The sequence below is a fragment of the Ambystoma mexicanum genome, chromosome 12 (assembly GCF_040938575.1).
Source record: "Ambystoma mexicanum isolate Mex_15411 chromosome 12, UKY_AmexF1_1, whole genome shotgun sequence".
NCBI lineage: Eukaryota > Metazoa > Chordata > Amphibia > Caudata > Ambystomatidae > Ambystoma > Ambystoma mexicanum.
Genome location: NC_090936.1, coordinates 228,070,464 through 228,084,277, shown reverse-complemented (window position 1 = coordinate 228,084,277; position 13,814 = coordinate 228,070,464). Strand labels below are relative to the sequence as shown.

The window sequence follows — 13,814 nt, the reverse complement described above, 5'->3', positions numbered from 1 at the left end:
TAATAGGGAATGTGGAATTCCGAGACCGCCCCAACAAGAGATAAATGGATGCAGAGGTTCCTCTTCAACCTAGTAAGCGCAAGGAAACTTTGACACGGGCAGCAATACACTCCTTGCGAGCTTTGTCAAACTCAATCCCTCCTCAACCAGTCTATCTGGGAGATGCAACCAACATTCTGTTGAGCCTGCTTTGCGGCTCTCAGTATATGGGTCTGCAATTTTATTGTGGTTTTGGATTGCGCCAACTTAAAAACGCATTGTTTCAAAGGGGAGTACTGAGTAGAACAGGTAGCTAACACAATCACAGTGCATAGTATTCTGGTACAATCCTATTTTAATAGGAGAACACAACCAAACTCAAACATTAAGACCAACACAGTGCACATGGTCTTCTGTGCCTCTTGTGCCCTAACCAAAGTGCTACTAGGTTTATAGGACTGGCCAGTAGTATATAATCTAATACACCCAAAAAAAAAAGCCTGCAGTTTTCAATGGGTCAGGTAGATCTGACTCACTGGGAAGGCCAGTTCAAAAGGGTGACCATTTCAGGTTACTTTTGAATCTGTAGCAGTTGGTAGGTCATTACATAGTTTAAAAGGACTGAGCTACTAAAGATGTAGCTCCTTGTCTCGACTTCGCAAATTGGGGATTCTTCGCAAATTGGGGATTCTTCAAGAGGTGCTCAGCCTCGTAGCAGGGGTGCAAGGTCAAATGAGGGGGTTGGAGAAACCTCAGCCCCTAGCTGAACAAGCGTCGGTGAGTTGGGAAAGACTTCAGAGTTCATATGGCAGCTAGGAAAGCACTGCAAGGGCTAGAGAAATATGTTTGCGTGGGCCAAGATCTTATCTGTCAGGGCGCACCATTCTTAATGACTTGTCGATGGGTTTGGAATTGTGGCAGAAGCAAGTAGACCGTGTTACAGTAGTTTGGGTTGAAAATAACCAGGGCTCTTTGAACTTTGTGAGTTATTTTGAGGCAATTCCAAGATACAATTTAAAAGGTGATCTAAGGACAATAGCAGATGAGGTTTAAGGTTTAGGTCCTTTGTCTAAGCTACTGCTAAGCAAGTCTGCAGGGCAAAGGTTATCAGACTAGGGATGCAGGTTTTTGAGGTGTCGAGGTTATTTTTTTAGGATAGGCCAATCATGTACCAATTTTTTTTTTTAAATAAAGAAATAAAAAGTTGCATAGTATCGGATGGAATAGTGTTCTTGTGCAGGTTGAATAGAATTTGTGTTTTGTCTTTGTACAGCTGGAACTTCATGAAAAGGCATTCAATAGGGCTGCCAGTGATTTAATGTAAACCATAACCATGTAGACAGAAGACACTTTTGAGCAGTCATAGGCTCACAGTTCACCGAGTAAAGCACCCTGCAAGTAGGAATTTGGTCATATAAGGGCAGGGCTTTAGAGACCAATAGAAGTCTCAATTCTGGCTAATAAGGTGGCCGGGTCTACTGCATCGTAGGTAGCTATAGAACAGGGGGGGTTTAACCTATGGCTGGGTTTGGTCTACAACTCCCAACAGCCCCAAAGTTTGGTTACGGGTGCATCTTTGAAGGATTTAGGCATTTTGTGGTCTAAAACGGGGAGTTCCAAATAGGGACAATCAAGTCACCAGGGACGCGATGATTCTCTTTTTGAAGGTTGTATGCATGGGAAGCATTTCTTCGCCAGGTGGTGGGAAATGAGTAGGTACGCTGGTCTGCTTCTAGACTAGACAAGCCCGCTTAGCGGAACACCAACAGCTACCAGGGTTCAACGTTGGCTCTGTGGGCCAGCTCAGGTCCTACAATCATTCCCATGCGACAGTAACACTGTGCATGAGTGTATGTAAAAAGGAGCATAAGCACTCTACAAGACATTTGGACCATAGGGGGAGGAGGGGTTGGCATATAGAATGGATATGAAGATAATTTCAGTTACCCGTGCAATATGGTTAAAATTCAACCTTACACACTTTATAGAATCACAATAAAAAGGCATATAAATACAATAAATCAGCTTACACACATTCATTGCTTGTCTACTAAGTTATAGTTTGCATGACATGGGGGAAGATGGCTTTGCAGAACTATGCACTAGCTCCTTGTTACCCAAAAGGGAGCTCCTGCTCACTGGGTGAGGCCTTATACCCAGAAGCTGCTTTTAGCTCCTGCTCATCAACTCTTCATTTCGATCCCTATTTGCCTGATGGCTTCCATTAGGATCGTAAGAATTGTGGGTTTGAAGACTGCCATTAATGTGGAGGTTTACTTTTAATTTGACAGATTTTCTCAGAAAACACCCGCCATTTCTTGTGACGGTGCCCGTTTGGTCCTAGTTTGGGTAGGGGCGCAGAGCCGTTTGTAGATTGGAAAACGTTCAATTGTTCAATGCATTAATTATATTCTGTAAGAAAGCCCCATCACATGTTGGTAGCCTCGCATCACTTGAATGAGGGAGTTCACCTTGTGTTTTGTGCGATCGGCACAGTGTGTATTCTAGGTTCTGCGGGGCTGGGCGGCATTTAATCAGCACACCATTTGGTGGGCCTTTAAACGGTTGTGGTATGGATTCAAGGATTGTTGAGATCTAGATTTAATTACAATAAATACACGTTACGAGGCAATACATTTCTTGGATATTGTTGGCTTTAGCAATTTAATGATCAGACGCTAAAACTGCACCCAAGGCGAGTCTTTGGTATTGTAGTTACAAGAGGAGATCTCCGATTCTCCAAGACCTCTACCAAGAAAAATCTAAATGTGTAAGTACTGGCCGACTGCCTCTCGGTAAAGAGCCATGCAATGTGGAAAATAGCAGGAGGGTGGGTGCACCTCCATCGTGCATGTCTTAGTTTGGGTAATCCTGTTTTTTTTTTACATCGCAGCACCCCTTTTTGCACTGCATTCTGTGTTTCTTGCGGCATCCCGGTGTGTGTTTTTTTTTTATTTTTATTTTTTTTTTACATCTCTGCACCCTTGTTCTGTACTAAAGTGCTCCCATTACATCCGTTTTCTCAATTACTTCCCTTGGCTACTAGGCCACCTCGCGAGTTTGTTCTCCTTCTGAGCTGTGCAGCCCCCCCACCCCTCCTCCATCCTACTTCTATCCTCCGACGCACATATGGCACAATCGAACGGTCTAGCATCTCCTACACAAAAAAACTTGGGGCGAGGCATAAATCATTGTGGTCATGCGATTTCACAAATACAGTTGAGAGTGGAGTTGCTAGAAAGTGAGACCCGGGGGGAATAAAAACACAGCGCAATGCACCCCCCCCCCCCAATACTTTGCTGCCATACTGCAGATATACAATCCGACATGACCCATTCCATTGCCGAGAGGTTTACCCAGGCACATATTCTTTGCATTCTGGGACTTGTAGTCCTGGTTTTAGAGTGGTAAAATTCGTGAATACAAGCCCAAAAATGCAAATGAAGTACTTGGAATGGAGTTCCACCTACTAAAAGGAATGTTGGGTTTGCAAGTGTACACACACCCTGCACTGCAATCCGTCTCAAACATTATTAAAACCTTGCCATATAAATAACGTTTTATGGACTTGGACCTAAAAAGTATTACGCAGATCACATTACTATAAACCGGAATTCATTTTGGAGTAAACAAAGGGCACTCCTTTTGCTAGCACAGAAGCATCTGCAGCTGTTGCGTAATCCATTTTTCCAAACACGAGAAACAGCCATTGGAAAAACAACCAGGATGGGAAGGGCGCAGTAAAAAAACACATGTAACGTTAGACTTCTCACGGAGTACTTAACAAGCCGCCAAGAGGCTGTCCCAAATGCATCAGTATGGGCGAAAAAGAAGTAGTTAGGCGGGGAAGAAATCAGGGAAGTTCCAAACCAGAAGATTAGCTTACATGATTTGTGCCTAAAAGCAACTTGAAGCACATGCGAGAAAAAGGGAGTCTGTAAATGATAATTATTTCAAATGGCTGTTAAGAGGCACACGGTGAGAGTACCAGAGTATGAGTACCTGATGCAATAATTGGCAACAGGGGTTGATGACATAATCTGAAAATCTGGCACAAAGTGGAACTTGCCAGGCCATAATACAAGTACATGACCTCTCAAAAAGCGCAAGCCAATACCATCTCAAGGCCAAAGCGGGCACTTATACGAATACCTGGCTGTAATGGGTCACCCCTCTTGGGAGCATGTCCCAGGAGCTAGTGGCAGAAGCCACGTGACTATACTCAATAAAAAGGAATGGGCGGTCTCCCGCTCAGTTATTCCTCAGAGTAGCTGAACATGGTGTCCTGTGTTATTCTGCAGCACCATGCTGGTGCTGCGTAGCTGGCAAGAGGGCCTGCCCTGCAGGGCCCTCCTCCATGACAGTGCCCCTGCAGGGCAACGCTGTCCCCCATGGCTGCCAGCCATGTCTGTACAGCCCCTTCCGGGCAACTCTACCATTGGAAGCCGGTGCCCCTGCTGAGCAACACTGGCGTCATCTGGCCTTGCAGGCCTGGGTGCCCCGAGGCCAAGGAGGAGCCAGTGTGCTCACGGGCTGACTGCATGCCCCCCCCCTCGTCTGAAGCGGTCTGCTGGGTGCCCCCAGCCTTGATGTCTTGTCGGGTGCTCCGGACATATGCAGGGTGATCCATGCCTGTAATTCTGCTGTGTGACCACTGCCCATGGTCTGCTAGGTGCCCCCAGCTTGTCAGCTGGGTGCCCCCCGCCCCTAGCCCCGGTCCGCCTTAGGTTGGGTACCCCCCAGGCCAGGACATAACACTGGCAACGATGAGAATACAGGATGGTAATGCCTGTAATGCGATGGCAGCATGTGAATGACAAAACAAGGGAAAGCAGGGCATCCAACCATAACAACGGGCAAATGGCGTAGCTACCTGGGCATGGGAGGTCAATACATACCAATAAAGAAAGCCTTTTCACTACACAAGGTAAAAAACGGTTCGGATTTGTAAGTAAACCATCAATGTCTGGTACACACACACACACACAACACCACGCGCCAGTCTTTCAGCCATAATCTGCTCCAACCCCATTTTTCCAATGTATGGCCCCAGTTCCCTATAACTTGAAGAGCAGCAACAGACATAATGGGTAAAATGTTTTTTGCTATACCACAATCGTTTTTTTCCTCTCAGTAAACACAGGGGTCATGTGACTTACCGTCACAAGGACGTCCGTATTCAAGTTACATGCTTTCATTTAGCAAGCCAACGCATTTTGGGAGCTCTAGCCAGGGCAATAGCTTTGCTGAAAATGGCGGTGGGAGGGGGCATGACATCTAAAGGAAAGTGTCAAAAATGGAGCGCCACGAAAGTTGGGGGGACAAACACTCTTGTCCCCCCCTGAAATTACACCCTTGTCTTCAATTAATGTACCAGAAACTAGTTTTAGTGACAGTGTCTAGTTGACAGACTAATTTCGTTGCTCCCCAACAGCAACCACAAATGGTCCAACCCACCCGCTACAAGATAATAAAATAACGCACACCCATCCATTCCTCATACGTCAAGTCTTGGACTTGGCCCATTACTCCTGTTTTTTTAACCCCAGCCAACACATCCCAAAACCTTCACCATGTAGTCGCTAGTCCCTTTCCAGCACCAAAAACAAAATGGTTTTAAAACTCCCTCAACCCCCTCTTATCGTAGACCAGCGTGAGTGAGTCATTGTCACAAGAGGTTGCAATACGCAAAGATATTATGGGACGTACAAGCCATAAAATTGGTTTACAAAAAAAGTTGGGCGGAGCAGGCAAGTCTAACTGTCTCATGGGGTGTAGCCCGACATGGGCTGGCTTCCGTCCTCATGATAGTCTGCCCCCTTTGGACTTCTTTACTGATGTGTGGCCCTCAGAACCGAGGCTGTGGTCCAACCAGAGAACAAGTAACTCTTGCTGGTTGCTCATTTATTTTACTACCATAGGAGACCTCTACCAGCCATCTTTAGGATACCCGCAACATCTGAGCTACACTTGCTGTGCCAGATAAATTACAGAGCATTTTGGGTGATACGTAAAGCGCAAAAGTTCCTTCAATCGTGCAGACATACTAAATGTGGATTTTTATAAATCTATAAACTATTTTACAAAATGTTTATTGCTTTAAAACGGGCTCCCTGATCAACCATTACTTTACATTTGAGAGGGATAGTACCATTACAAGACAGAAGGGCAACAGGTGGGTTGGGTCACCCGAGAATATCCAATCTTTGGGAAGGATGGGTGGGGATGTTATGGGGGTCATGTCAGAGAGAAAGTTAAAAGGACCACCCCCTCCTATAGCTTGGATGGAACCAGCCGGATTCAGAGTACATTTGCGTTCTAAGCAGCTGATGCTGCGTTCGGTTCCCTGTTTTTGGGCTAGATCTGACTGGTCTACTGGTCTTGGGGAAAAGTCGATCACGTCATATGGTCAGCAATCAACACTAGAACCTGGCAGAGGCACTCTAGGATGGGCACCCGATTCATGGTCCCGGGATCGGTTACCTTTCTCCAGCCTTTGTCCAATCAGAGGTACTACTGCCAGGGATAACCTGCGAAAGTTTTTTTTTTTTTACAACATGGCCCTCCAGTAGGGGCTCGGGGGTGGGTGCAGCTGGAGGAATAGTATCCAGATCCATTCTAGCCATCTGGTACAAGAAACTAAACTAATCTTTAACAGTGTTAAGAGCTCACCCTCACACACAAAAAAAAAAAACTCCACATGCTCCGCCTACTGCGCCCCCACATTGTGACACTCTCAGGCCGGGTCACTCAGCCAGCTTCCAAAACAAACCAATTTGCTTGTAGTAGGGGGGAAATGACAACCTCACGAGGAAAACCGGCTGCCGTTTAATTACAGGGAAAACCTGACCCTCAATTAGTTCAACGGGGTACCTACTCTTGGGTGCCCCCAAAGGCAGTTACAATACCACAAAGAGGGAGTACTATTGTGTGATGTATGGAGGTCCAACAAATGGGGGATTGGAAGCTGGTGGTTTTAGAGACACCAGATTTTAATTTGACAAGTACGCAGAACAGAGAAAGTATAGGCTACACACAGACATTATATATATATATATATATATATATATTTTTTTTTTTTTAACTCAAAAAACACCCATTTACTTGCAGATTATTCCTTTTACAAAATCTCACAGTAAGTGCTTGCAGGAGGGGGGGCAGGTCGTATACTCTAATAGCAAAGCAAGAACTGCAATCCACAAACTTGCACCCCAAAACCAGGACTGCCCACCCCAACACACACACACACGCTCGCTTAACGTTTGACAATGAAGCACCCAGCTCACCCCATACTCGGCAAGCAAGCACTGCGCAGACAGGGACTCTTTAACGAATCGCCAGTAGGAGGACACTGCCTGGTTACATCCTTCTACAGAAAAAAATAAAGCACGACTGAAACGTGATTAAGATGCACATTTATGAGAACCCCCAAACAAGCAGCACACTTACAGTGTCAGACGTGCACAAGTGTATGGCAGAAGCTTGAAACTGACCGCTGCCTGGCTGCAAATGAGGCTTAAACTGGCAGCCCGCCCACTCTCTGCAATTCCACCGACTCCTTGGATTATCACTACCTGGTACCTGGCCCCAAAGTGCTCTACATCGCATGAACACTAATGGCAAGATGGCCAGGAAAGCCGCAAACTACGCAACAGTGTCTTCAGCCCCTCCGCGAAGGGAGATCGGGCCTCAAATCCTCTTTATTAAGAATGTATTTATTAGAATTTTTAAAGCGTGCAGCAGCCCGAGGGTTCCACTGCTCCAGTATCTCATCATGCTTGATTTTGGGAGTACCAAGAAGGGTGGACTGAAGGGGGGTGGGGTTTGGGGTACTGAAGCAGGCTTCAGCAGAGGTTAAAAAAAGCAGAGGTTAAAAAAAGGGGGGGGGCGCAATAGCATGTTAACAGTATTCCAAGGAACACATCCAACGCCAACATTCCCAGCACCAAGGTTGTTCACGTCTGAAAAAGCACATACCCGCTTGGCTTTTGCCAAATGCATTAAAGTTTCCAAGCAAGAAAAGAAAACAAGTTTGAAACCCCACAGGGTTCAGTTACAGGCCACAGTATAACAGTATGCTCTGACTCAAAACATCTCAATTAACCCTACACTGAGCCCAATTCTCCAGCAGTCAACACAGCCCATCCAAACGCCCACGACCCACCTCTTCTCTCCACATGTATGCAATCATTGGAGGGGGGGGGGCGGAAATCGAACTCGCACTTAAATTAGCGAACAAAAGCAGGCAACTGCACAATAAGGACCAAGTCTAAAGTGTGGTAATTTGGGTCCCAAAAAGATAGTTCGAAAGTAATCAGGATTCAGTAGAGCGAAAGAAGAAACGAGGAATGTGTTAAGTAAACACAAGTGTTTACGTTTCGGCAAAACCCTGCCTTTCTTCGCGCCCCAGTAAGAAAGTTTACCTTCTTTCTGATTTAAGTAAACTCCAGACTCCACTTACCAGATTAGAACAAGTGGTACAGGAGTGACTAGAGTTATCAAAGCACACTCACCCAGAAGACGAAATTAAACACGAACAGCAGGTATTTGATGCACTTGGCGCCTCCCCTGACAGCCATTTTTTGACGCCCGGTCCCTTATCCTCTCCCGACAAAGATGCACATTGGTTTGGAGTTGGATTCGAGCAGCCCGACCACACCAGCTGAAGCACAAGCGCCCCTCCCTGAGCTGGCAGCGCAGAACACTCCCTGCCCTCCCAAGCACAGAAAGAAGGGAGTGTATTTTCCCGTCTGCTGGTACTGGGTTCCAATTCTGCTTCTCGTCCTCCCACTGCCTTGCTGGGCTGCCAGTCCCCCACCTCCCCTTTCTACAGCCAGCACACTGTGGACATTGTTTCACTCCCAACAGCTCACACTGAAATATAGACATCGATTGCAGAGAAATACTGACCGACTGTTCCCAGTCGGCCGGTTCCACCGCCTTCTATTGACACAGGGCAGATTTGCTCAGCACCGCCACTCGCTGCTCTGCCATAACTTCGAACAGCAGACCTATGGCCAGAGACAAAAGTTTGCAAACAAGTCGTGGAATTTTCTAAGTGAACTTTAAATCATCTACATTAGCAATGTGGAGGGAGCACACTCCAAAGCACTAAAAGAAGGAGTCTTCTTACTAAAATCAGGTTTCTCAGAGGCTATAGGCTCGGCCCCTAGTACTACCCAAAACGTCAGAACTTGACAGCGTTGGTTACATAGAACGTCCATGACAGGATCCCCTTTTTTATATGCACCAACCATCCCAATGAGCGTGCAATACCCACAATATTCCAGCATGTATTAAGCCTATTACCGCCTCAATGCAGGCACACTGTGGGTAGCCTTGCTACCTACTTCAACCATGATCCTCTATGCTGGGTTTAGGGAGGCAAAGGTTGGTGCTCCTCCCAGGATTCCCTTCACGCAGAGACAATCTGGGGCTGGCGAGATGTCCCAGGGGCTACCGCGGAGTTTTCCGGTCCTGCTAACTTGGTTACAGGACTCCCAGAATGATGAAAGGAAACCTGGAGTTGTAGGAGGTAGGAGTCATGTCCACGGGCCTAGGGTAGGTAACCGCTTCACCTGGGCCAGAGGTAAGGAGGTTCAGGGAGAGGTGGAAAGTGTAGTGGTCCTGCCTGTGGGTTAATACGGGCGAGTGCTCCCAATTCCCCATAAGAAGGTGGAGACAAGCGGCCATCTTTCATTGGTGAAAGAAAACCATGCCGGGAATGCAGACATGTACAGCTAAAGAGAGCAGTGCAAAATTAACGAAACGAGATGTGAGGTGGACACAGGCTGCACAAGCTCTTCCTCACCAAACATAAGAATGCAAAAAACGTGGATAATTTCTGGAAAAAAACAAAAGCATTCGGGGAGGGGTGAGGTGGGGGGCGGGAGGGAGATAAGCATCCTAGTTGGTGAATGATGATACAGATATGGAGAAGGAGTATCCCAATTCGTAATCCTTGGGCACTCCCTCTTTATTCAAGGTCGTGCTTAAAGTATAATGGTACATGGGTTTAGGGAGACAGAGCCTGCATCCACAGAAGAGAAGCAGTTCAAGCTCACACTGAAAGTATGAGAGTAAAAGAGCCAGGCATAATACCACATCCTTAGGTTTAAAGCAAAGCTGTACCCCCTTACATGGGGAAGAAAATGCACTACCCCATTATGTGTCGTTAGCCAAATAGGAAGATAATCATTGGCTCCAGACAAGCATTGAGACAGTGTGGACAAAAAGGTGGACTGGAATTTGAAGGTTACACGACGACTCGCACTCATTGAAAGCAACTTAATACACACAGCAGGAGCAACACTGGCTTAGGGTCAAGAAGCTATCCAAAGTCTTAAAGAAGCAGGCTGTGCACCAGTGCACTTCAGGAGTTAATGTTCCAATGGAATTCCTGCTGGATTTTGCATTTTATGAGTTAACGTCTGTAGCAATGCTGATCAGTGCAGCCATTGCAGGCCAGAGGCAGTTGCATATAAAAGAAAGGTGGAGCAACATCGGAGCACGTTGAGCGTCGCCACTTATCCATCTCACCTGCCTAAACAACATTGAGGCCCCCCAGGCCCCTCCAGGCCGCCCGCGACCGCTTCCTGCATCCCTTCCCTCCCGCCCCGCCCCGCCCCTGTCCTGCCCGCTCCCATTGGTCCGTGAACCCTGGTGCTTTGGCCTACATTCCAAGCTGCACTGCACCGGCTCCATTAACATCGGAGCACGGTGTGTGTCGCCCCTTATCCACCCCACCTGCCTAAAACCCATTGAGGCCCCCAGTCCCACTCCATACCCGCTCCAGGCCGCCTGCGACCACTTCCTGAATCCCTTCCCTCCCGCCTCCCATTGGTCCGTGGACCTTCATCGCTGGTCTTCCCAGGGAAGCCCTCTGCCCATGCAGCCCCGCAGCTGGGGGCAGCTCTGGCAGGGGCGGCCCCAGGAGGTGTCGGCAGGTGTCCGCGGGGTGTGCGGGGGGGGGGGGCGGTGGCCGGCCTTCGTCTACAGGGACCAGTGGGGTGGGAGTGGCCCGGGTCGGGAGTGGAGCAGCTGCTCTATCCTGGATTCCGAGTCACTTGCCAAACACAAAGTAAGGAAGGTGAATGGCCCCCTCTGCATCTCGTTCCCTCACCCTCAAACTTAATTAAATACTGTACCAGTCTAGCCTGGCACAGACGCCTCTCCTCTGTATGGACCTATACAGGTCTCTCCAGTTCACCAGGGGCTCTTGACTCCAAATTGCATTGTATGAGGTTTAGATTGCATGGTTGGGCCTCTCTCCCACTATACTGTCTCTCAAATCTAGTTGGGCTTTTCTGTCCAGATTGCATGGTAAGATATTTAGTAAGTCCTAGCTGCACCCCCAAACGCACTCAACAGCCCCCCCTGAACCTACATGGCTAGCTCATCGCGGTGAACCCAAGGGAGACGTCCACTGTGCAGGACTCCCAGACTTAGCTGTGCTTGGTATCCGACAGTACCACTTCAACTGACCCTCCAATACAGTTGCTCAGTCTGATACCCTGCTGCTCTCCTAGGCGTGGGCCTTCTCCCTACGGTGCAGGACCCTCGAGTCCATCTGTGCTTAGTATTGTGCTCCGCTGTTTCAGCTGACCCTCAAATCCAGCCGTGTTAGGCCCAGAACTCGTCACCCCCTAGGTGTAAGCCTTTCTTCCATTACACAGGACCGCTAATCTAACTGCTTAGTTCAGTACTCTATTCATCCTGGAAACCCATCACAACCTAGCTTAATCAAGTCCAATTCCACCGGACCGTTTAATACCCTAACCCTTCACGACAGTGCACCCTTAGGAAACACACCCTACCCACCGACAGAAACGACAGACTAAGCTAGAAAGCATCCCAGCGTATCCAGAGAAGGAAAAACCAAGATCAGTGCGCCTGCAGAACACAGCATATAGGACCAACTACCCTATTACGCCTGCACCTTAAACAAAAAATGGCCCGACCCAGAAAAGGACCCCCGAGAAAGAACAAAATCGTGCAACAAGAGACGCCAACACACAACACCGACAGAACCCAGAAGAAGCAGCTCCATTGGAAGGAAACACGCCTAACGCAACCATAACCGGAACAAAATCTGTAAGAGAAAAAGCCTTATACCTCACACCTTAGCTCGCGACAACCGTGGAACACTGACCTCTCAACACGGAAACCTCGAGACACGCAAAGAATTTCCCGAAACACCCAGAAAAAAGATGGGAGCACCCAACAAGGGAGTGGGAGGGCTCCAACCCCATCACACCTTACATCACAAGAACAGAGGGGCACCATCGATTTCCGCAACATCTCACAATACGGCAAAGCCTCGACAACGCCACCTCCGACCCAACAATTGGACTCAATGAAGAAGCCATTGCTGATCTTCATCCGAGCAGCATCACAGCAGAATCAGCCCCGTTATCAACCTACTGGACCGCTTTAATGAAGAAACAGCCATCGCTGTTCTTCATCCTACCAATGCGAAAACACCACGACCATACAACTACAAACTTGAACAACCACAAAACAACACCCAGAGAAGACACTGTAGCTTAATAAACGCAAGGTCAATGTCCAAACAGTCAACAGAAATATACAACCTCCTATCAGAAGGAATGCCTCCTATTCCTAGGAATGCCTACATCCTATTTGTAACCGAAACATGGGTAGACGACAACTACAAGATCACCCTCAACAACTGCCTGCCTGAAGACTTCAAATGCATCCAAGCAAACAGAAAATCCAAGAGAGGGGGCGGGGGGAGGGGTGGACTAGCGATCATCCACAAGGAACAACTGGAAGATCCATTAAACATCGAGAAATGCAAAACCTAATACTACGGCTATCAGTAAACCCCAAAGCCAACCTGAAATTCATACTGACATACAGACCACCAACCTACGATGCGACTTGCATAGACACATTGACGGAAGCAATCACCATCCTAGCCATCAAGTACAACCATCTGATCATCCTCAGACTTCAACATCTGGTTCAATAAAGAAACCACAACCACACAAAAATCCCTAACCACCCAACTAGCCGCCATGAACCTACAACAACTAGTCAAAGGAGCAACACACTCAGCAGGGCATACACTCGACGCAATCTTCGCCAACAAGGATCTCATCACCACGGCACCCCCAATTTAAATACTCTGGAGCGACCACCTCATAATTCCATTCATAATCACAACGGCCGCTCCAACAAAAAAGCAACAAGAAAATCCACTGATCATGATGAAAAGAAACTGGAGAACCATAAAAAAACTCCAACCTAACCGAGCTACTAGAACTCAGCAAACAACAAGCACCATCCATGGAAGAAGCAGACCTAGACAAAAAAAGTTGCCCTGCTCCACAACTGGATCGCAAAAACTCTAGACAACATCACCAAAGAAAAGCCCTTCACCCCGTCACATAAGAACACAATGGTTCACCCCACTACTCAACGCCATGAACAGAAAAAAAAACGAAAACTAGAATCTGAATGGAGGAACAACAACACCACTGCAAACAAATTGAAATTCCTGCAACAGATCCGCTCACATAAAAAGGAAACACAAAAACCAAAGAGGAAACATTACGACAACCGAATCTTCACAGCGCCAAACACACAAAAAAAGAAGTCTTCAAAATCATAAACTAAATAAAAAACCCACCGGGCTGCAACACGTCAATTCTGCCGATGAAACTTTGCGATGACCTAGGAGACCACTTCAAAAACAAAATAACCTCCATCCCACATAACAGACCAAGCAATCACAGCTCAAACCCCAGCGACGAGGAACACCCAAACAAGCTACGAAACTTCCAAGAAATATCAGTTGAGGCTTTCGTCAA

At 47.4% G+C, this 13,814-nt stretch overlaps 1 protein-coding gene across 2 annotated transcripts in view; it reads right to left on the bottom strand.

The window, feature by feature from the left end:
• LOC138513465 (CD9 antigen-like) overlaps nt 1-13,814 on the bottom strand; it is a 314,801-nt gene that overhangs the window by 266,499 nt on the left and 34,488 nt on the right. Inside the window, exon 1 of one of the 2 annotated variants that reach the window (XM_069628337.1) lies at nt 8,493-8,719. The exons of the other annotated variant lie outside the window; for it this stretch is intronic. Coding sequence (XP_069484438.1) covers nt 8,493-8,558 — 66 coding nt within the window. The 5' untranslated portion in view covers nt 8,559-8,719. Of the gene's footprint in view, nt 1-8,492; nt 8,720-13,814 lie in introns of those variants that run through there. 2 annotated transcript variants of the gene reach the window in all.